This window comes from Wyeomyia smithii, chromosome 2 (assembly GCF_029784165.1).
Source record: "Wyeomyia smithii strain HCP4-BCI-WySm-NY-G18 chromosome 2, ASM2978416v1, whole genome shotgun sequence".
In the NCBI taxonomy this organism is placed as follows: domain Eukaryota; kingdom Metazoa; phylum Arthropoda; class Insecta; order Diptera; family Culicidae; genus Wyeomyia; species Wyeomyia smithii.
The window spans coordinates 42,564,417-42,589,223 of NC_073695.1; the positions used below are offsets into that span (position 1 = coordinate 42,564,417).

A 24,807-nucleotide genomic window follows, 5' to 3' on the forward strand; every position below is an offset into this window, starting at 1 on the left:
TTTCATTTAAACGGTCTACGACAACTAAAGAGGTTATTGGCCCAGAAAGTCAAGAATTTTTTTTATCTGGCCGCTGTCGCAGTTCAAGTCGAACTAAATTTTTTTGAAGACAAGCTGCAATTGGATTTGCCAGTCATTAAAAAAAATGGACAAGTACGGCATCGAGAGACTCGGTAGTGAAAACTACGAGAGCTGGATTTTCCAGTTGAAAAGTTTGCTGATGCGCGAAGATTTGTGGAAATTCGCTATCACCGCTGCACCCGCTGAAAGAAACGAAGCTTGGATCAATGGAGATGCCAAGGCTCAAGGAACGATTTCGCTGTTCATTGGAGTTATGCAACAGTCGCTGACCCGTAAGTGCACAACAGCTAAGCAGATCTGGGATACTCTGAGGAACCATCACCAGTAGACCTCCGTAACGTCGAAAGTTTCGATTTTGAAGAGAATCTGCAATCTGACGTATTGGGATAGTGACGACATGGAACGTCATTTACACGAAATGGAGGATCTATTCCAACGATTGACCAATGCGGGACTTGAATTAGGGGACACACTGACGATTGTGCTCATTTTTCGAAGTCTACCAGCGTCATTCGACGCACTAACAACCGCGTTGGAGAGTCGTCCAGAAGCGGAATTAACAATGGACATCGTTAAAAGTAAATTGTTGGATGAAACCCAGAAGCGAAACGAACAATCCGGTCGGGGTGAGTCTATTTTGCGTGTAGAAGCTAGCTCCAAGACCATCATTTGTCATCAGTGCCAGAAGCCCGGGCACATGAAGAAAAAGTGCCGGTGGAATAGCAACAAAAACGATGTTAACCAGAAGAACGTTCCTAAGCAACCGAAACACAAAGCACGGGTTGTTACGGAAACTGCTGTGGTAGCGTCGTTTGCGTTTGCAACAAATCCATGTTCAACCAAAAACTGTTCAATGAAATCATGGATTATAGACTCAGGTTGATGCACCTGATGCCATATGTGTTGTGACGAAACATTTTCCAACGAGCTGAAACCGATCTTAGGAGTATTAGTTACACTCGCTGACGGTCGTGTCGCCGACGTTGCAGGAAAAGGATCTGGAAATTTGCTCTGCATAAATGACGACGATAAGAAGCAACAAATAATGCAATCAGATGTGCTGCTCGTACCAGAATTAGATGCAAATCTCGTGTCCGTGGGACAATTGACCGGCAAAGGAGCGTTGATAAAGTTTGACTCGAAGAAATGCGTCATCGAACACAAAAACCGTGTAGCAGCTGTTGCGGTTAAGGATGGTGGTTTGTGTGACGCCTCGGGAGATTCTATCGATCAAAAGAAATTACTCCGCAGTACACGACCGCTTACACACCACAACAGAAAGGTGTTGCAGAGCGAAAAAATCGCTCCCTGGTAGAAATGGGAAGATGTATGCTGCTGGATGCAAAGATGTGATACCGCTATTGGGCCGAGGCAATCAACACGGCTTCTTACCTTCAGAACCTGTTACCAACCAAATCAACCAACAAAACTCCTTACGAAGCCTGGTATGGCAAGAAACCGAATCTCACTCACCTGCTCATCACCACTCACTGCGAGTATTCGGTAGCCAAGCATACGTGCATATTCCATCTGAGAAAAGAACCAAGCTTGAGGCGAAAGCTGAAAAGATGACGTTAGTAGGATGTTCTAACCATCACAAAGCGTATCGTTTCATTAATCCATCTAATGACAAGGTGGTGTATAATAGAAATGCTCGTTTCCTGGAAAGTGAAAAAACCCACCACCCACAGGACAGGCAAGTCGATGTAATTGAGATCGAGTCACCATTGTCGCATGATATTAAGCCGCAACCAGACAAAAATCATAAACAGAAAGGTTTTTCCGATACAAGCTTGGAATATGAGTCGGGTGAAGAATTTCTCAGCGATACTTAAGATGAGTTAGTCACTGTATCACGTCGTTCGGAACGTACTACATAAGGCGTACCACCAATTCGATACGGGCAAGAAGAAACTTCCAGATTGGCGAAAAATCTTCCACCTGAACCTAGAACATATGAAGAAGCTGTTAATGGTCCAGAAGGTGCGCTGTGGAAATCAGCAATTGAGGAGGAGCTACAATCACTCCGCATAAACCACACATGGGAGTTGACGGACCTTCTTGCAAATCGAAAGGCCATCGGATCAAAATGGATCTTCAAACGCAAGCAAGATGAGAACGTAAAACGTAAAAATTGCGTTTTTGCACGGAATTCTAGAGGAAACAGTGTACATGCGCCCTCCGTCTGGTGTCAATAAAGAGAATAGAGGTAAAGTTTGTCTACTTCGTAAAAGTTTGTACGGTTTTGAACAAGCTGCCCGCGTTTGGAATCAAAAATTCGATGCAGTGTTGAAATCACTTAAATTTCAGTAATCCAAAAATGATTCGTGCCTCTACATTCGTCGAGATGGGAAGAAATGTGTCTATTTGGTGGTGTATATAGAATATGATGAAATATTACGAGTGCTAAACCAGCATTTCGATGTGATGTCATTGGGCGACATCAAACATTTTCTTGGTATTGAGGCTAATCGATCAGCTGGAGGAATTAGTCTTAATCAAACAACGTTTATCCAGAAGCTGTTGGATCGGTTTGGATTGACTGATGCAAAACCGTCAAAGTTTCCTCTGAGCCCTAGCCACATACAATAAAAGGAGGAGGATAAAACATAAAAATTGCCAAACAATCATCAATACGCAAGTTTGATAGGTGGTTTATCGTATTTAGCAGTTAATACGCGTCCGGACATTTCGGCAGCAGTATCGATCCTGGGTAGGAAAACCAGTTGTCCAACTAATGCTGACTGGCTGGAACAAAGCGAATACTACGTTTCCCTAAACGAACTTTGCACGACGAGTTATTTCTGGGCGTGGATAACTCATCACTAAAAATCTATGTTGACGGCGATTGCACAGTGGGAAATCGCTGGCCATCGACCCAAAATTGAAAATGCGAATTTCATTTCAATTATATTTTTCCTATAGTTGTATAATATTGAAGTGTCAGAATCCAAATTTTTAGAGTAATACAACAAATTTTGAATTTTCTATGATTTTTCAAAGTGTACTGAGTCAGCGTTTTTTAGCGTTTTTCTTAAAAAAAAAGGCAATGTTGCGAAATTTGCTGGAACCTCAAGGGTAACTTGAATCTTGATGAAGTCTAAGAAGAAGTTGTCTGTAAAATAGTGGAGAATAAATCCTCATCATTCGATAATGTATAATTTCATTGTAATACTCAAAAAAATTAGGCGAAATAAAAAAAATACGTATTTTTTGCATAAAACACCGTTTAAAGTTTGGACGGCAGGGTTTGGCACTATTGGCACTAGTTTTAAAAGATAGCTTGAAAAAAATGCTGTCAAATGCATCTAGTCCGATCCCGCGCAGAGTTGCGCAGAGTACCTTCTTTCGAAGAGAAACAACGAGTGTTCGGCACATATCGGATTTTATAAATGTAAATTTAAATTGTACACTGCAAACCGTCAACAGAATAACAAATGGCTCGCAGTAGTTTGTTGATAGCAACGTTTTCAAACATGTTTCAGTAAAATTGATCACACTATTTTAATATTTACAAGTTAAATTCATCTATATTTCGTTTTTAAACGCAGTATCTAAAACTAATCATTGTTTATGTTTTGGATCACCAGCACTGAGTACCAAAACCATGTTTTAAGTTTGTATCATATCAGTCACATGTAAAAATAATCGTGTAAACCCAAACCAAGACATAATAAATCGCCTGCTTATTTCTACAATGCAAATAGTGAATTATTATTTTGATTTTAGAAACTGCATTTTGGAAACTTTTCTTGAATGTATTAAAACTGTATTGAAAATGAACACAAATATGAAGATGAAGGTGGAAGTGAATAAAAAGAAGAATGCGATGAAAAAAGCAATGTAATATAGTCACTTTTTAAAAAAACAGACATAAGTGACTTTCAACACAAAGCATATTTTTCAATTGATATTTTTTCTTATTTTCTTTATAACTGAATGATATATTCATGTTTTTTTATTGCATATGAAAGTCTTTCAAGCATCTTGCAAAACATTGGAACCAACGTGAAATTTTCCTCATATTATATATATATATATATATATATATATATATATATATATATATATATATATATATATATATATATATATATATATATATATATATATATATATATATATATATATATATATATATATATATATATATAAACATAGAAATTCCACTAGCATCAAAAGTATGCATCTTCATGCAAAAATAATATAAAATTCGGACTCAGCGTCCCAAAATTACATAAAAACCATGTATTTTCCATGATTTCAAGACATTTTTTTGCTTGGCCAGCATTTGTATGGAGTCGCCCCACTGTGCATTGGGCGGGTGACTCGAATGATAGGAAATCAACATCCGGTTTCTTGTTTCGTTTTCATGGTGTATCCATAAAATGGAGCTCCAAGAAACAAATTTGTGTCACACTTAGCAGCACCGAAGCAGAGTATGTTGCGTTGGCCGAGTGTTGTCAAGAGTTTCGTTGGGTTCGAAAAATTTTGGAAGATTTTGATGTGTAACTAGTATCACCCGTGGTCGTTTTCGAGGATAACCAAGGAGTAATCAAGCAAACGAATTCACCAACTATTGGCCGCCGTTCAAAACACATCTAGACAAAATTTCACTTTGTCCGAGAACTGCAGCAGAATAAAGAAATTGATATTCCCTACTGTCCGACTGATGAGATGATTGAGGATATGATGACGAAGCCGTGGCAAAAATTAGAACTTAATTCCATAGCGCCTTTTACTTTCATCCTAGTTTTAAAGTGTCTTCGGAACAATTGTTTGTATGAATGACCCGCATAATCGCAAATTGTCAAAAAGTATAAAAAGTTTACTATACTGAAAATAAAAGAAATTAACTTTTTTGTGTTAAGAGATAGAAGAATATTTTATTCAGCAAAGTTGTTTAAAATTCAAAAATATGAAACTTTGTTGAACAAATAAAAATCCTATCTTCTTTCGGTACAAAGTTATAAAGTATATTACATGGAACTATCTTAAAAGTTAGTTTTTTGTACTTGACTTTTGTTAGTTGCATTTTACAAGAAAGTGTCGTTGAGAGGAATTGTTGGGACACACAAAACACACATTTTTGCCAAAGGTCATATATCTCCAGGACTTTTCCCTACAAAGTTATATCATATTTCAGCTTATTTTTTTGAAAATTTCAAAAACGTATAGGTTAAAATGGGGCAAGTGGAATCATGATGTCAATACTTTTTCTTGAAGTTAAGCTGAAGTACTATAAACTCCTTAAGGTTCCATTTGTCCCAATCCACCCATATTAGAGTACGGCGAGCATAGGTTACAGTAGGTTTTATTTATTTATTTATTTATTTATTTATTATCTATTTTCATCTGACCATATTGGTGTCCATGAAAGTTAGTGGATGGGGAAAAGCCTTTTGAGGCCATCTTCATGGAGGCATAAAAACCCCATCGACTTTTGTTAAGAAAACATTTACAATTTTAAACATTTACAATATTACGCATTTACAATTTGTCAATAATAAAACTACGAACATTACGAACTAACATTAAATTCAACAAAATACATTGGGTTGCCCCGAGTCAGCATATAAAACATTGGTCCTAATATTATTCTATATGGTCAATTAAAAAATATTAGACATAGTCACTTTTCGTAGGAATTTGTTCGACGGTTCACCGAATTCGAAGATCTCTTCAACTGAAGTGAATGCTCGAACACATGCAGTGACAGGTTCATTGTAACCGAACATTGTGCGATGCACTCTGGGTTGTAGCAATCCAGCGGACCTTAGTGAGCGTTGCGGAGCGCGAAAATTCAGCAAAGATAGGGTTCTCGGTGAGTCAATTTCGCCATTCAATAACTTGGCCACAAATCCGGCTTGCTGGATTCTCCTGCGTCGTTCAAGCGTGTCAAGGCCAATAAGGCGACACCGCTCGGAATACGGTGGTAGGTTAGCGGGATCACGCCAGGGAAGATTTCTCAATGCTAAGCGGATACATCTTTTTTGTACTCGTTCAATCCTCAGAGTCCAACTAAGCTGATAAGGAGACCAAATCAAACACGCATTTTCTAATATTGGTCTCACGAGTGAACAGTATAACGCCTTCAAACAGTATGGATCATTAAAATCACGTCCTATTTTACCAATGAAGCCGAGTTGTCGAGTTGCCTTAGAAATGATAAATGAGCGGTTCAGATTAAAGTTGAGCTTGGCATCGAGCAAAACACCAAGGTCGTTTACTTGATCCACTCTTTCGATCACATGACCATCAATCTTATAGTCGAACAGGACAGGATTCGCAATACGATGGAATGTCATGATCTGACATTTCGCAATACTAACTATGAGCCAGTTTCTGCGGCACCAACTTATAAAAATATCCAACAGTCTTTGTAACTCACGACAATCATCAATGGTTCGCACAGCCAAATACAGCTTCAGATCATCAGCATACACCAGCTTACATCCAGCACTTAATAGCAATATCACATCGTTAAAATAAAGTAAGAAAAGGAGCGGCCCCATATTACTACCTTGTGGTATTCCAGATGTATTGGAGAACGTGGAGGATAAACAGGAGCTCAACATCACGCGTAGTGTCCGACCACATAAGTAGGATCTTAGCCAACCAACAAATTGTTGCAACGCACCAAGTCTCAAAAGCTTTCGTAAAAGTATGCAGTGATCAATTCGGTCAAAAGCTGCCTTTAAATCAGTGTATATGACGTCAATCTGGGCCTTTTGCTCCATGTGCGATATGCAAGTCGTAGTGAAGTCCAAAAGATTTGTGGTAACAGAACGTCCCGGCATGTGTTGGTCGCTAGAAATGTAGTTTTTCGTACAAGATAAGATTCTCGAGCTAACTACAATTTCAAACAATTTAGACGAGGCAGAAAGACTGGTAATGCCCCGATAATTCCTGATGTTACGCCGATCTCCACTTTTAAATACAGGAAACATGTGCGACTGCTTCCAAATCTGCGGGAATTTTCCTTGCTCAAATGATCGGTTGAAAATGCGAGATAAGGGTTCAGCTAAAACGGTTGCACAACGGGTATAAACTACTGCTGGGATTCCATCGGGCCCCACGGAAAAAGAAGTTTTAAGTCTTTTCGCAGCTTCCAGTATCATGTCCGCAGCAATTTCAAATGTACTTAGATCAACTAAGTTTAGCGGTACATCTGCCGAAGCAATCTCAGCATCCGATTTGGAAGCAGTGCTGTCGGCGAAAACAGAAGCGAAAAATTTAGCAAACAACTCACATGAATCCAGGGAACATGTTGCTTCTGTTCCATCGAGGTAAACATTAGAAGGAATTACCGAACACTTTTGCTTCGAATTTACGAAGTTCCAGAACTGTTTAGGGTTTCGACGGAGATCAGTTTGTACCCGCATAACATAGGTATTGTATAAGCTGGCGTTCAATCGACAAAAATCTGTACTTGCTCGTTTAAAATTACTTTTTGTCTCGTTTGTTTTAATGTTTCGGTATTTACGCTGCCAAGCATTACGTATGCGCTTCAGTGCACGTAGCCGCGAAGTAGCCCATGGAGGGGAAGCAGGCTTATTAACTGTCGGTAAATTTTGCCTCAGCCACTGGCATAATGTTTCACTAAACGAGTTAGCTAGATCGTCAACATCAATTACTCCGTAAAGATTCTCCCAGTCGAAACTTTGTAAGTATTCTGTAAGAGCCGTGAAGTCAATTTTGCGGTAATTCAAAGCTCTAGTGCTGTCCGCTGACGATTCCGGTGTCGTCATTTTGGATATAATTGGCAACGATATAACTAGCGGAGGATGATGCAGGTCAACGGGAACAAGTGGGGCAACACAAACATCGACGACACAAGTTTGCTCGGAAGAACAAAAAATAAGGTCGAGCATGCGGTCGAGATGGTTTAATTGCTGGTTCACTTGGCGCAGATTTAAAAAGTCCATGCCATCAATCAACGCAGCACTAGCAGCAGACAATTGAGAAGAATTGATGTGCGTTTCACTCTCCTGTGTCCAAACGATGCGAGGCTGATTAAAATCACCACAGATTAGAACGTTATCACTGGATCGTTGCTTTTGTCTGGCGGGATGTACACTGCACAAAGCAATATTTTCGAGCCACCAATAGTGGTGCTCACGCATATCTGTTCCAGATGGTTGCCATGTAAAGTATATAACAGGGCGCTCGGGTATCGTTTATTAACGGCGACCAAAACTCTACCAAAAGAACGTTTATCACTGTTAATAGAGCTTCTATCGCACCGGAAAACATTAAACGTGTCGCCAAACAGTTGCTGTGAGTTGATGCGGCTGTCCAGTCCAGTTTCAGTCAACACGATCACGTCGAAATTGCAGTCGTTAGTTGCCAGGTAAAACTCGTCGATTTTTGTGCGTAGACCGCGAACGTTCTGGTAGAACAACCAAACAGCATTCGTATGTTGGGCAGTGTGCTGAAAAACGTTACTACACGGTACAGGTTGTTGGGAAAAATCATCAAGATACTCGCCTTTGGTGGAAACCCGAAGGTTCCCACCGTCCACAGTAGATCGCAAAAATTCGTTACCAACAGGCTCATGCTCGTTGCTTGCAGTGTAGTCGGCATCGCATATTAGTTTTTTGGTATGTCGACAAACTCACGAAACAGCAGTCCAGTAGGCCACGAGGCAGGATTCAAAGCGACGCTCTTCAGGTCCGGATCCAGGCCGATTTTATAGGACACATACGTGTAGTTGGATGTATCCGTTCCTCTCCTAACGAGCCGAACAACAGCAGCAGGTTCAGTTGTATTCAAGCAGCGTGAGATGATTTTTTGAATATCATTATCGGTAAGTTGTGGATTCAAACCCGACAGATATAGCCCAAAGCGTTTCTGTACTGCGATTGAAGCGATGGATGGCACTGAAAGATCGCTTAAATCGATATTGTTTTCACCACGATCAGGTTGAACCGGGATGGGTACCCGCTCTGTTCGGCGACGCTTTATGTTTTTGTTGGGCCATACAGGAGTGGCAAACGAGGTAGATGGGGTGCCGAGAGCAGAATTTCCATTCATCGATATTTGAGAGAAATTGTCGATTTTTTTGCTTAAACCGTCAACAACCTCGAAGAGTTTTTGAACCTGAGCCGGCAGTTCAGTGAGTTGCGTAGTTTGTGCGGGTTGCTCTAACTGTGGTAGTTGCATATCTGCTATATATGAGCTAATAGAACGACCGTTCAGCAATTCTCTGCATTCCCGGCAAATGAACATAATTTTGCCAAGTGCGAAAAGATCCTTGCACACTCTACTGTTAAAACCACAGCATTGTTGGTTTATGTGGTAACAGTTTTCACAGAAGCCACATCGGATTGGTTCGATATCATTGACAGCTTGTTTACATTCTCCACACAGTTTCTTCTCCATTCTGTTTTGATTCACTTCGTAGCGCAAAGAGCGGCAAAATTCGACGAAAGATGTGTTTTACTATCAAAACAAAACAAGGTAGCCTGTACAACTTGGCTGGAGAATCCACACAATTAAATTGCTCGTTGGCGGCAGCAAACTAGTGATTCAACGATATTTCACAACGTTCGGGTAATTTAACAGGTACACTTTACTATACGCAGGTAAAAATCACAAAAGAATAGCTTTGTCACTTTACCATACATTTTCGTTTGCTTGTTTGCAGTTCACCATAAACTTAACGAAAGCGATATATTTCATATATCCAAAATACTTTTTTTTGTGTTAAGAGATAGACGAATGGTTAATTCGGCAAAGTTTTAAAACGTGCCAAAATATGAATCCTTGCTGAACAAAAAAAAATCCTATCTTTATTGGGTACAGAGTTACAGCGTATATTCTATGAAAGTTACTTAAAAGTTAGTTTTTTGCACTTAACATTTGTTAGTTACATTTTACAGGAAAATGTTGTTCTAAAGAAGCATTTGGGCATATAAAACACACGTATTTGTTGAAGACCACACATCTCCATGACTTTTCCTTATAAAGTTAAGCACATTTCAGCATTTCTTTTCGATAACTTTAACAACGTATAGAATAAAGATTAGGTGGATTGGGACAGATGAAACTCATAACTGTTCTGAGCACTCGAGCTAAACTTCAAGAAAAAATATTAACATCTTGATTCTACTAGCCCCTTTTTACTCTATACGTTCTTAAAGTTATCGAAAAAATAAGCTAAAACATGCTATAACTTTCAGAACAACTTCATTTCAGGTTTTGCTATTATTACTCATTCATATTCAATTTTGTTATCAAAACCATATGGGGAAATACAAAATTGTATCAAAATATGTTGTTCGTATCTCGCGTTGATAGAATTTTGTAATTTTTTAGTTATGCTCTTCTGATCGGGAAGCAATCACATAACGAACAATTAGAGTTCATATTATTCGTTTTGACAAGGCTTGACAATTTTTTAAAAGTACGATAATTCGAATAATAAAATTATAATTTTTCTGCATTTAGGAGTACTCTTAGAAGATTATCCAATCGATTGCTGCAAGAACGAAAGAAATCCATCGGAAACTATCCGATTTATTAGCATTTAAAATTGGACATATTTTCTACCTTTTCCGGTTTTATATTTCCATTTCACATTCCTATGTAGCCGAACTTCCTGAGAGACGTAGTTCTACGGCAAAAGGGTTAACGTAAATGCTGCTTAAATTGAAACAACGTGCCGTGATTGATTTCTTCCCTTTGCGGACGGCGGTTTCGTTGCTGACGACTGTCCGCGTGCAGGATGGCTTGAAACCTCCGAAGACGCTGAATTGGAGGCATTGCTCCATGAGGATCCATGCAAAACGCAGGAAAAGCTTGCTTCGATATTTGGTGTTACCTGCGATTGCATGGTTTGCGAATGGTTTGAAGCCTAGGGTATCAACGGTATCGGCCTAAATTGGTGCGCTTAGTCGTACGAAGAACGGTCACAATATGAGCTGAGGTATGAAAAAGTTATTTCACTACATGACTCTATCTCAAATTTTATTGTCTTGAAAAATTATTGTGTAGACTCTACACTTTTTGTTACGTAACGCTGATCTTAACTACAGCTCAAGGATACCCCACCTCCCCCCTATGAGCGTTGCGTAATTTTTTCGATGACACCTAGGAAAGTACTTTTTCGTTGCACTTTTCAGAGCACGTTCCTATTCAGAAGTAACACATAGCTAACGTCAAAAAATCGCACTTGCAGGACACTAATAAATAACAAGATAAGCCCGTACATGCGATCTACTCCGGTGTGCCCGTCCGTCAGTAAATTGAAACCCTAATCTCACGAGAGATCGCATCTCCTCAACTGAATAATGCAAACAGCACAGAGTGAAACTTTTCCGCATCCCAGATAAAAATTAATCGTAACTAGCAGCATAAATAATAACCCAAACAGTCCGGAAAGCCGGAAGTTGTACAGAATAAAAGGAAGTGCCTTCCCTTCGTTATTTATTCAAATGTGTGAGACAGTGATAAAATACAGTCCAACTGGCCGTCGTTGCAGGTTGCAGGCAGCACAAAGCCCCAGCCTGTGGTGGTCTGTAAAGCTTCTTCCGTTTCGTGTGTATGTGAAATGCAACAGTATGGCTCAGAGTATCATTCTTTTAAAGGCCACCTACAGTGGCGTCCGAATGTGGCGGTGTCGAGTATAATTAGTGAACTGCCAGACTTAGACGGGGAACTAATATTGTGCCAACGACTGTGGATGTACCAGCAACTTCCGCTGCCCGCTCCGAAGAGCACTCAGTCCGGCCTTGCATGATTACTCCATTCGCTGATGATGTTTACCAGTATGCGAACAAGTGCATCTAGTGCGAATCATCCGGATTGCTTCTTGCTGCAGCGCAGTCGGCACCAGCTTTTCTTCTCACCGAGAAGCCGGGCTAGAGCCTGAAGTAGAGGGCGATGATTTCGCTTATTTCCGTTTCCGCATAATGCCCCTCTTTCTCTCGCTGTCTATCGTTTGGACTGAATATGGAGTGGGAGTTTCTCTACTTATAAATCTGTATGATTGTTTGCCTTGCCACAGTTTGGTTGGTCTACCATCCGCTGTTTGGATTTCGAGCCACTCCAGATTCGTACGGATAGTCTTTAAACGGAACTGGCTTGCATTTTTTGTGATGTATCTATTCCTTGGGTAACGGATTTTCAAAGTTTTTAATAAACTCAACGTTTGATTGTAATTTGATTGCAATTATCGCCTTCTTGTACAAGTTGAATTCAACCCTGAGGGTGAATTTCGAACTGGCGCAAAGTTAGGCAGCTACTCTTCATGCTTCCTGAGTGCCAGGAATTCCTTCTTCAGTAAGTACTCTTTTTTATTTGACTTTTTATTTCAGTTTTTCTGCAGGCAAACATGCATCCTGACAAAACAACATTTAATGGCATTTTGGGGGGATTTAGTCATGGTTGGAGTCTGCCTCGCGAAGTGCACCCTACACTCGGTGCTTTCCTGGCACGGGATGTTAAAGACATACCAGCTCGAAAGTCCTTCTAAACTGCGTTTCAAGGCCACCTCACGAACAATATGTGCAGTGATGCCGACTTTTGCTGTTTTGCTCGGTTCGTTTGTTTGGCTAAACCAAGTTGCAGCTGAGTTGGGTTCTCCCTTGAAGTTTATTGTCGGTCTACCCACTGCTGCTACATTGGCTTTGCGCTGGGCTGGAAGTGATATAAAATAATCTACATGACAGTCAACAAGCAAACGAAAATGTATACACATAAATTACATTACAATCTACGGCTGCAGTTGTCTCTTTCCCGATGATGCTGATTGGGTGTTTTTTTTCTGTTGTTGCTTCCGCCCACTTTTTCTCTCAAGACGGGAGAAGCGCAACGTCGATAAAGTTTCATACCCAAAGTTTACCTATCTGATTTTGCTATATTCTGAAGTCATGTTTAATTCAAATTTTGCATTATCTATTTGAGATGCACGTTAGATAAAATGATAATTTTTTGAAAGCAATCGTTTTATTGCTAACGTTTTGTGTTGAACAAGACTTATTCACGTTGAAAAGCGGACACACTAATAAACTTAGAGTCTGTATTTTTGATTGATTTTTACATACAGTTACAGCATTTACTAACACTATTCAACGATAACATACTTTCAAAAACATATACCAAATATAATCAATCAATGTTCGTATTTTCTATTTAGCATTCATATACCCACCCAATCACACGATAAGCTCCTGACCAATTCAACCAAATCAAACCTGCACTTTAGTGCAAACCTAACCATACATCATAGGACAGTTTTTCCAGCTACTCTCCAGGCTACTCGTACACGACCCACTGCACTTGACCTAGTGCGAAGTACATAGCTCTCCACCACCGGGGGGAAGGGGCGGGCTGGCTTAAGCGGATTTAAAAATGGAAAATCGTTGCCTTCCGATGGATTAGTGGCACAGTATGGCTAGAAGGGGTTTTTCCCCTTCTGTGAGTTGCTTCCGGGGATTACCAACTCATGAATACTGGCCTGTGGCTGTGAACGCTCTGCCACTTGTGCTCTTCCTATTCGATCCCGTCAGCCATGGTTTGCTGGTTTGGAAAAAGTGAAGCGTTTTTCGGGTTTTAGAGTGCTAATTCGGAAATTTACTCCGGTTCGGAAATTTGGCTCGGAAGCTGGGATTTTAAGCTAGATGAACGAGTCTGGGGTTTGGTTTCATGTAAGCCTCGGTTTTTACTGGGGACAAAAACAAATAGTCGTGTCGTACTCTGAGTGGAGGGAAAAAATATCTGTTCTACCGGAACTGAAATGTGGTCTACTTCAGTGAGTGTTGATAGTTCGCGTAAGAGGCAGTGAAGTGAACTGCCACAGATAGCCTCGAAGTAAGATTAACCTTGGTACGAGCTAGACAACATTTTACAGCATTCAAATTTCTGGTCCTTTGATGGGGGAATGTCTTTTGAAAAACTTTAAAAGCCACTCGACTCAACTACCGTTTCATCTCGGAGCGGCGGTGATCTTGCAGCTAAAAATGCCTCACAGTACAGGTACTGACTGTCGGTAGCCTTTTGATAGGAGAACCGTTCGTCTTTAGTTAAGGTGAACCCGAAATGCTCTGCTGCTAGGGGTTCAAAGGGTAAACAGGATTACCGAAGGAAGGCCACTTACAGCTTGCTGAATATTTCATAGTAGAAAATGAAAATAGAAAATGTTTGATTTATTTTTAAAACTCAATCCTGTAAAATTTATGTTACTTGGAAACTTTCAATACTTGTCGCAGGATGGAACAAACATTATTTATGTTTATTGGGCAACAAATTGTTGTGTTTTTTGAAATTCGTATTTTTTTATAACCTGTACGTTTCGTTCTGCCTGCAAGATCTTTGCAGCGGTACATACACGACTTCTATTCGCGTCCAATCAAGGAAAAACAGCAATGCTGCTGCTGATGGTGAATGAAAGTGTGGAATCTCTTGAATATGTCCTGTATTACTCAAAAGAGCGTTCTTCTTTTTGGTTCAGCCATAGTGCACATATTCAAATTTAAAGACGACTGTAACATAAAATTGCAAGGGAAATACGGCTTTTTAAGTCTTAAGAGTGTATCAAAATGGCATGGTTTTAGTATATTTCACAAAGCAAAATGACCCAAAAGAACTGAATAACTACATGCCCATATCTTGTTTATCTGTTCTCGACAAGATTTTGGAAAAATTATTGGTTACGCGGATAGTTTCATACGCTAACCGCTTCAACTTGATCTTCTCTCGCCAATTCAGACAATGATCAAGCACGTTAAGCGCTACATGCGACTTACTGGAAAATATATATGACTCTCTTGATAACAAAAAGCTCGCGGGAGCGGTTTTCATTGACCTGAAAAAGGCGTTCGATACAATAAATCATGCACTTCTAATAAGGAAGCTTGTTTTTTTTTTGTTTTAGAGGAGTTTCAAAATCTCTAATTGAAAGTTATCTCACTGATCGCCTGCAGTTTGTTGCATTAGGCAATAGTTGCAGTGATGAACGGTTCATTAGAACCGGTGTACCGCAGGGTAGCAACTTTGGTCGATTCTGTTTCTTTTGTTCATTAACGATATCTGAAAACTGAAGTTGGAGGGTAGTCTCTGTTTGTTTGCTGACGATAAGGTACGATACAGGTACCCAAAGGCCAACTGTTCAACGGCAGATGGATCAAGACCTAATTCTTTTGCGCGATTACTTCAGATCCAATATGCACTCGCCACGGAGACGGATCACACCTCATTTACCGCTTGAAATTCAAGGACATGAAGTCGAAGAAGTTCGAAAATATGCTTTCCTGGTGCTCCCACTTGACTCTACTTTAAGTTGGTCCGCCCACATCCATCAATTAAAGATGAAGCTGAGTTCCCTGTGTTGTTTTTTACGGAAAATGACATTTTTTATTGCGCAAAAAATGGCTGTTGAAGTTATACATATCGTTAATTCACTCCCGGCTGTAATATTTGGATACTATTTGGGGCTCTGCCTGCAAATCGAATCTGCTCGAACTTTAGGTCATTCAAAACCGTTGTCTACAGGCCGTTTTAAGGAAACCTTTTTGGTCTCCCACAGTTCAACTGTACTCTGGTGAAAAGGACGTGATCTTGCCTATAAAAGCTTTGCACGAATTCCAGACACTGACCTACGTCCACGAGCTCATGGATCCATCGTTGCATCACAACATTGTCGTAAGAACGATTCAATACAGTCGTGCATCAATGCAAACCGGAAATTTCTCGCTGGCCAGACCGAATACCATGATGGGGCGATAAAAGATAACGTACAATGGTTTCAAAAAACCATAACGCTTTACCGCAATTGTGTGAATCTGCTAGCAACATGAACTCCTTCAAAACTTTGCTGAGAAAACACATCGAGTTGAAAATTGACCATTATTTGATTCACAACAGTACTGTCTCTGATATGACTGGTCCAAGATAAACTTTGTTTCGAACACTAACTGTTCTGTACCTCGTCGTCTCCAGTAGCTAAATACCAGCCTTTGGTCATTAGCATCTACTACCAATCTTTGTCACCGCCAATACTACAATACTACAATACTGAAATAGGTTCATCTCGACTTAAAATTAACTTATTTGAAATCTGTTCAATGTAATAACAAGAGTATAAGCGATACTCAAAGATTCAATAACAATTTGTCTTCACATGATCCTCCCCCTTTTACAGGGAGGAAGTCGCATTCTTTGCCTGGATAAAAATCTCACTTCAGCTATGGGATAGAATCATCGCGTTTTCGATAGCAGATCCATAATTCCTCAAGTTCCTAATTCTGTAATCTGTATTATGAACCTCGTAACTTGGAAATCAATTGCGAGACTTAAAATGAATCATTCCATCTCAAGTGTGCAGACCTCATGTTAACGTCCTTCTCAGATTTTGTTCAAAATTTGAAGAGGCTCCGTGGGAGCCTCTCTTATTTTGATAAAGAGCTATTCCTTTCGATTACGGATGCAAAGGTAAAATGTTCAGATATAGATTGGTTAATTGTTTAAATTAAATTTGAAAATTTCGATTGAATTTTTTGGCGAATTAGCAGGGTGATCGTGGCTCGCACCTGTCTCATTGTTTTTCATGGCACCCTAGAAATGAATGCAAAATTTTTTTAAAATTGCAATACTTTTCAACTAATATTTAGATTGAATAGAAAGATCAACTATAGACGATTGAATTAGTTGACTTTAAAAACACCTGATGTCTAGTAAATATCATTGGTATGAGTTTAAATGCAAGCGAAATTTTGATCCTGGTTCGTGCCATGTTGATCGTGGTTCGCGTCATTCATGATCTTGGTTCGTTTTAGTAAAAAAAAGTTCTGAATTGGAAATTGACGGAATACACGTAATATAAACGTACTTTTGTGTCAAATACAGTCATATTCTCCATATATCTGCGAACAATATGAATTCAGACATTTCTTTTGTTAAACAGAAATTTACTTTGAAAATTTCACACTTTTTTCTATACGGACTTCCTCACTGCGCCCAGAATCCTTGATCTATCGTGAGATATGCCCGGGTGTCTGCTTTACCCGCGCTTCTATTATTAGCAATACCGCTATTAAGAAGTGGGATGCTTATAATAATTTTATTCATGGTGGTGTTTAATGTGATTTTATTCTTCCTTTTTCACATTTACTGCTCTACTATACAGAGTTTTGTTCCTCCTGCCAAATATACCTACTTATAATTTCCTGGAGAAATTTCGTGGGACGTCTTTCTGGCCAGGTTCATTATTAGAGGGACTTATTAATTTTAATGGCCAGAAAATCAATGTTAATTTGCTTTGTTAGTTAAATTATTATTTTTATCCAATTTCTGTGTTTTATAGAAAAGTTCGGTTGTTTGTTTCGATTTTTCGCGATGTTTTTTCAGATCGGTTGACTGAAACTCTCAGGTTAAAAATAAACAATACGCACTGCCCCTAGCGGTGATTTGGTGAAACTATTAGGACGAACCACGAACATTTGCAACGCGAATCAGGATCAAAAAACTCATGATATATGTTCTACTCATCATGAAAAAACTAATATTGTATTATTAAAGAAAAAACACAATCGGAGACCTTTTTCTATAATAAAAGTTTCAGTACTGTTAAATATATAGATGGATCGACTTTTTAAACTTAATTTGAAGTTTTTTATCACGAGCTAAAATACTGTAGAGAAGTTTAAACAGACTGCTTCGGTGAAGACATTGGCAGCCGAATTTACATCTTTCATTAGCTTAGCTATCAGGGCTAGTGGAAGTAGTTTCCTTTAGGAAAAAATCAAAGGTATGTATTGTTAAAAAATAGCAGCAGCTTTAAAAATTTATTTAATTAAAAATCTTTGACTATTCGATGATTTAGTTAATAGCACGAACCAGGATCAGTTTTTGCATAGTGCGAACCACGATCAATCACCCTATATTTCTATTTCAAAATTGTCTATTACGTTGTTTTCCTGAGACAGTGTTATACAAAAAATACTTATCATCCCGAGAAAAGAAGTTCTGAGCAAAATTCGAATTACAGAATTTTTCTTAAATAAAGTCCAATTTTCGGCAATTTATTTTATATCTTCGTATAATTTACATCCATGGGCATTCCGGGGATTGCATTTTGAAGAAATTTAGTCAAAAAATTTGAGCAGCAGTGATGCCAAATATGTCAATTGTTTTATTTTTCGGTGTTGCTATGGTAATGAATATTCTGGATGATGCAATTTGAAGGAAGTTAGGCGAAAACTAGAAAATTTATGGAGTGGAGTTTTGTAGTCATAACTAGTGCAATACATCAGTATTTGAGCACCAACAAATAAATGCGCTTTTAGAGTTTTGCTCATGATATCTTGAAACACGATAAAATAGTCAAGTTTGCAATCAAATTATATACACTCATTCACTGATAAAGGCAACTCAATCTTTTGAATGCATGGTTTCTTACACGCAAAAGTTGGATGGTGCGAAACCAGTACAAAATTGTGCGTTTTTAGCGCAACTTTTGATGCAGTTTGGAACCAGTAGAATGATTGCGTGTTGGACCTAACGCAAATCATGCTCTAGCGTTTTTACAATGTATTTGATGTTAGTATCGTCATGCTGATTTGTACTGAAAACAAAAGTTTACCGGAACAACATGATTCTCGTGTATCTATACCTATAAAAATGCAGTCCTGTCTGTCTGTCTGTCTGTTTGTCTGTCTGATCCATATAGGCTCGGAAACTACCGAAGCGATCGACGTGGAAATTTGTATGTAGGGGTTTAAGGGGCCGAGAAAGCTTCCTATGATGGTTTGAGACCCCTTCCTCTTCTGGAAGGGAAGGGTCCCATACGAACGAAACACAAACTTCTGCACATCTCAAAAACTAACCAAGCAAATGGAACCAAATTTGGCATGCGGATGTTTTTAGGAGTAACAAATATGTCCATGTTGGTTCGACACCCCTCTCTCTTCTGGAAGGGAGGGGTTTTATACAAATGAAACACAAATTTCTGCACGTCTCGAGAACTAACCAAGTAAATAGAACCAAATGTGGTAGGTAAATGTTTTTAGGGGTAACAAATATATCCATAATGGTTTGACACCCCTCCCGCTTCTACAAGGGAGGGGTCCCATACAAATGAAATACGAATTTCGCACAGCTCGAGAACCAATCAACCAAATACAACCAAATTTGATACGTGAATGTTTTTAGAGGTAACAAATATGTCCATAATGGTTCGACTCCCCTCCCTCTTCTGTGAGGAAGGGGTTCCATACAAATGAAACACAAATTTCTGCACATCTCGAGAACTAACCAACGAAATGGAACCAAATTTGGCAGGTGAATGTTTTTAGAGGTAAAAAATATATCCATAATGGTTTAACACCACTCCCTCTTCTATAAAGGAGGGTTTTCATACAAATAAAACTCAAATTTCGCACAGCTCGAGAACCAATCAAGCAAATATAATCAAATTTGGCAAGTGAATGTTTTTAGGTGTAACAAACATGTCTATAATGTTTCGACACCCTTCATTCTTCTGGCATGTCTCCGAATACCATTTCGAAATCCAAGATGGCGACTTCCGGTTTCTGAAAAACAGCGGCAAATTACCAAATACCACGCAATATGGGTATTTCCGGGATTGTTATGATGCACTGAAGCCACAAATCGACCTCAGACAACATTTTGAATTGTAAGATGGCACCCAATATGAGTGTTTCTTTAACCAAAATGACGCTCAAGGATCAGGAATTGTCTCCAAATACCATTTTGGAATCCAAGATGGCGACTTACGGTTTCTGAAAAATAGCCTGAAGTGACCAAATACCGCCCAATATGTGTATCACCGGATCCAGAATGATGCAAGAAGCTAAAAATTGACCTCAGACGCCAGTTTGAATTGTAAAATGGCAACTTCTGGGAAACAGCCGAAAATAACCAAATACTAGTACATATGGATAAATCCGTAATCGATGTGATGTAAAGAAGCCAAGCATTGAAGCTGGACTCCATTTTGAATTCGAAGATGACCACTTTCAGTTTCTGGAAAACAACGAAAATAACTGAAATGCATTCAATATATTTCCGGAATAGAGGTGATGTACAAAAGCCAAAAGTCAATAAAACCAATCATTTCAAACGATATAAACAAATTCACTCTCGAGTTTCCCATATATTTCCGTGAAGACAGACAGGGAACACCCCCTCTTGTGGTGAAAAAGGTAACTAAACTCATTGCACAATGGTACAGTAAGGCAATTTAGGCGGGCATGAGCTTTTCGTTGCGATTTTTGTTTGCGGTTTAAAGCCATAGTTTTTGTAAAAAGTTGTTTCTTATACATAGTCCTCTAATTATGTGCAAATGAAAATTTGGGTGGTCCTAAAATCAACGAAATAGAAACAAACTAACTTGTTTTTATTTGCATAAATAATTGTAAACATTCTTTGGCAAACTTGTAGATCAACTAATTCTAAGTAATTTTGTAAAAAACTTTTTGTAGACATTAAATTTGGTTTCCAAAAACAGTCTTTTCGCTCTATTTTTTCAATTAAAATTAAAAAACAAAATTTTCTTCGGTAACTTGAATCAAAAGTACGCCAATTTTGACGAAAAAACATTGTCGATATATTGTACAGATGAAAAGTTTTCACTATTTCTATTTTAAAAATAGGCCCTTTTAAAATACTGATGTCTCCGTTTAGGGCAAATAAAATAATTTATATTGGTATCATTTGAAAGAACGGCTTTTGCGGAGATAAACTGGAATGCTGTATTGGAACCATCCATTAGTATCGACAATGCAGTTAATTCTTTCAGTAGTACGCTGGAAAGTGTGCTCGCCCAAACAGTGCCATTCTTTGAACCGCCACGAAAGCCACCATGGTCGAATCCACGACTACGCACGCTTAGGCGATTGCGATCAGCTGCGCTGCGGAAATATTGTTGTTATCGCTCTGCTTATAACAGAAATCAGTTCACCACTGCCAGCTGTCAATATCGAAACTACAACCGCTATTTGTATAATAGGTATGTAAGGCGCATACAAAGCAATCTTCGCGTACACCCGAAACAATTCTGGTCATTTGTGAATACAAAACGCAAGGAAAGGGGTTTGCCTACTTCTATGTTCCTGGGCAACAATGTAGCTAACAATGAAAATGAAAAATGCAACCTGTTTGCCGAGCAATTTCAGCAAATTTTTAATGAATCGGTGGCGTCCCCCGAACAAGTTCGTGAAGCCAGTAACGTAGTACCACGCGATGTATTATCATTCAGATTACCTCACATCAGTCCAGATGACGTAGTCGCTGCCTTGAATAAGCTAAAAAGTTCATACGCTGTTGGTCCGGATGGTATCCCTTCGGCGGTTTTGAAGCGATGTGGAGAAGTTCTTAGTACTCCGATCGCGATGCTCTTCAATTTGTCCGTGCAGCAGTGTACATTCCCTGACCGATGGAAATTTTCATATCTTTTTCCCGTCTACAAAAAAGGAAACAAACGTGACATTTCCAATTACCGAGGGATCACATCTCTGTGTGCTTGCTCAAAGTTGTTTGAGATTATTATAAATGACGCTTTGTTTGCCAGCTCTAAACACTATATTGACGCCGACCAGCACGGGTTTTTCCCTCGACGATCTGTAGCCACTAATCTTATGCAGTTTGTTTCTCGCTGTTTGCAAAGCATGGATTCTAGCTTACAAACCGATGCAATTTACCTGGATCTGAAAGCAGCGTTTGATCGGGTAGACCACGAGATATTGCTTAGTAAACTTGAACGACTCGGTGTCCAATCAGAATCCGTACGCTGGTTCAAATCTTACTTGACTAGTCGAAGTGTATGCGTGAAAATAGGTTCAGCTGTTTCGAGGTGTTTTTCAAACGTTTCAGGAGTTCCTCAAGGTAGTAACTTGGGCCCGCTACTCTTCGCTATTTTTATAAACGACGCTTCTCTCTTGTTACCACCCGGATGTCGACTGTTTTATGCGGATGATACAAAAATATTCAAAATTATACATAGCCAACGAGATTGTGTCGCGCTACAGGAGCATCTAAATACGTTCGTGAACTGGTGTGCAACAAACTGCTTAACATTGAGTGTTGGAAAATGCAACATAATTTCATTCAATAGAAAGCGTGTCCCTATCGAATACGATTATACCATATCGTCACAACATCTTCTCCGTGTACAGTGCGTGAAAGATCTTGGAGTGTACTTAGATAGCGAGCTGACATTCAAGAACCATTATAACAACATTATCGCCAAAGCAACCCGTCGATTGGGGTTCATTTTCAAGATTGCCGATGAATTCCGTGACCCATTATGTTTCAAAGCACTTTACTGTGCCCTAGTGCGATCGATTCTCGAGTCTAATTCTGTAATCTGGAGCCCATATCATGCAAACTGGTCCTACAGAATGGAAATGGTTCAGAAAAAATTCGTACGCCATGCTCTTCGTTATCTCCCATGGCAAGATCCACTGAACCTGCCATCATACGAGGACCGTTGTCGTCTGCTTGGTATTCAACCACTTGAGGTTCGCCGTCAAATAGACCAAGCTGTGTTCGCTGCTAAACTACTGACTGGCTACATCGACTGTCCAGCTATATTGGCTCAACTAAACATATACACCCCTGAAAGACCGCTGCGCCAAAGGAGTTTCTTATATCTGGAACCACGGAATCGACTATATGGTTGCCATGATCCAATTCGTGTTATTTGCCACCGTTTTAATAATGTTTTCGAGTTTTTTGACTTCGACTTACCAATGAATACGTTCCGTCACCGGCTACTTGATGCTCATAGAAGATTGTGAAGTTTTTGCTGTTTTTTTTTTTTTTTTATTATTCATTAAGACTTATCTTTGTCAGATGAATGTAATTGTACAAATAAATAAATAAATAAATAAAAATATTGTATAAATATTGTGAAGAAATACCGAAAGTTGCTTAAAATTAGTTGATCTGCAACTGTGCCGATGAATGCATACATTTATTTCTGCAAATAAAAAAGTTAGTTTTTTTATGTAGTCGATTTCAGGACCACCATAATTTTCATTTGCACATAAAAAAGACTAAATAGAAGAAACAAGTTCTTAGATAAACATTTTACTCTAACACCACAAAATCGCATCGAAAAACTTATGTCCGCCTACATTGCCTCACTGTACCACTGTGCATTGTTGTTGAATTTCTGTGAGCGTGTGACCGACAATTTCACTCACGAAACTGAATTTACTCAATTTTAGATTTAGTTGACTCAATTTCATACTTTCACAGAAAAAACCTCAAATCATGTGAAAAAAATTACTTGTTGCAGATTTCGTACGTATTGTGTGTTTGTTTATAGAAAATATGTTGCAGATTTCGTGCGTATAGTGTTTGTATGTAAAACTAACGTCATTCCGGGAGTTGAATATTGATAATATAATAGATGTAGCTTATCGAGGCACGAAGAAGAAATATTCAAATAATCAGGCCACGTCGTGTAAATGGTAAACTAATCCCAAGTTGCTATATACGTGGTTCCCTGTGTAACTTAACTAGCTCAGATCCATCACGGGAAACAACTACGAAATGTGCGGCAGTCAAGGTCAAGCTCAATAATTAGGCCACGAAGTGTACAATTAAGTGAATGTTTCAATTACCTCGTGGAAAAGATAAAAGGAGAAACTGCACAATGGTTGTCAATTGTCGTAAATGGTTGTTGTGCAACTTTTAGCTTAGATAACACTTGAATGTTCTATCAATTTAACAATTTAAGTATGGATACATGTTATGTTGTAATTGGTTTAAAAGCTATATTTTATATAAAAGATATTTAAAAGAAAGATATATAAAAGATATTTAACAAAACAAACATAATTAGTGATAACAACTGTTATGCAAAAACTATTATTTAATGTTTAATTTTCTTCGTTTTGAAAGTATTTTTTTGTTTTCTTTCATCCCTCAGAATTTTTTGCTCTCGAGTTCTAATCTTCGTATTCATTACTTGCAGCTTTGTTTTAACCAGCATATTTATGTATTTACTTGCTGACCCGGCAAACTTCGTCCCGCCTGTTTTTGTGTTTGATTTATTAATTTTCAACATTCCAAATTCATTGATTTCTTGCGATTTGTTTATATCGTTTGAAATTATTGGTTTTATCGGAATGACAACATACTCGACTTTTGCCTTTAGTACATCACCTCTATTCCGGAAACACTCATATTAGGTGGTATTCAGTTATTTTTGTTGTTTTCCAGAAACTGAAAGTGGTCATCTTCGAATTCAAAATGCTGTCCAGGGTCAATGCTTGGCTTCTTTACATCATTTCGATTACGGACATATCCATGTGTAGTAGTATGCGGTTATTTCCGTTGTTTCCCAGAAGTAACCATTTTACATTTCAAACTGGTGTCTGAGTTAAATTCTGGATCCGGTGATTCTCATATTGGGTGGTATTTGGTCAATTCAGGCTATTTTTCAGAAACCGTAAGTCGCCATCTTGGATTTTTAAATGGCATTTGGAGACAATTTCTGGCCTCTTAGCGTCATTCTGGTTAAAGAAACACCCATATTTGGTGGTATTTGGTCATTTTCGGCAGTTTTCCAGTCACCGGAAGTCGCCATTTTACAACTCAAAATATTGTCGGAGGTCGACAAACGTACAAACCGTGGAATACCACGCATGGATTGTCTCATACATAGGCGAACTTTATTATTATAGAATATTCCGCCGAATCCATTTCACAATAATATGTGCATTTTTTTCAGTGTACCCATTAGGGTAATATTAT

At 38.8% G+C, this 24,807-nt stretch overlaps 1 protein-coding gene across 1 annotated transcript; it reads left to right on the top strand.

Moving 5' to 3' along the window:
* Positions 1–1,406: 1,406 nt before the first annotated feature.
* LOC129719579 (uncharacterized) lies at positions 1,407–1,916 on the top strand. The gene has a single exon (XM_055670973.1). It carries the CDS (start codon positions 1,407–1,409, stop codon positions 1,914–1,916), a length of 510 nt encoding a protein of 169 aa, XP_055526948.1.
* The last annotated feature ends 22,891 nt before the right edge of the window (positions 1,917–24,807 follow it).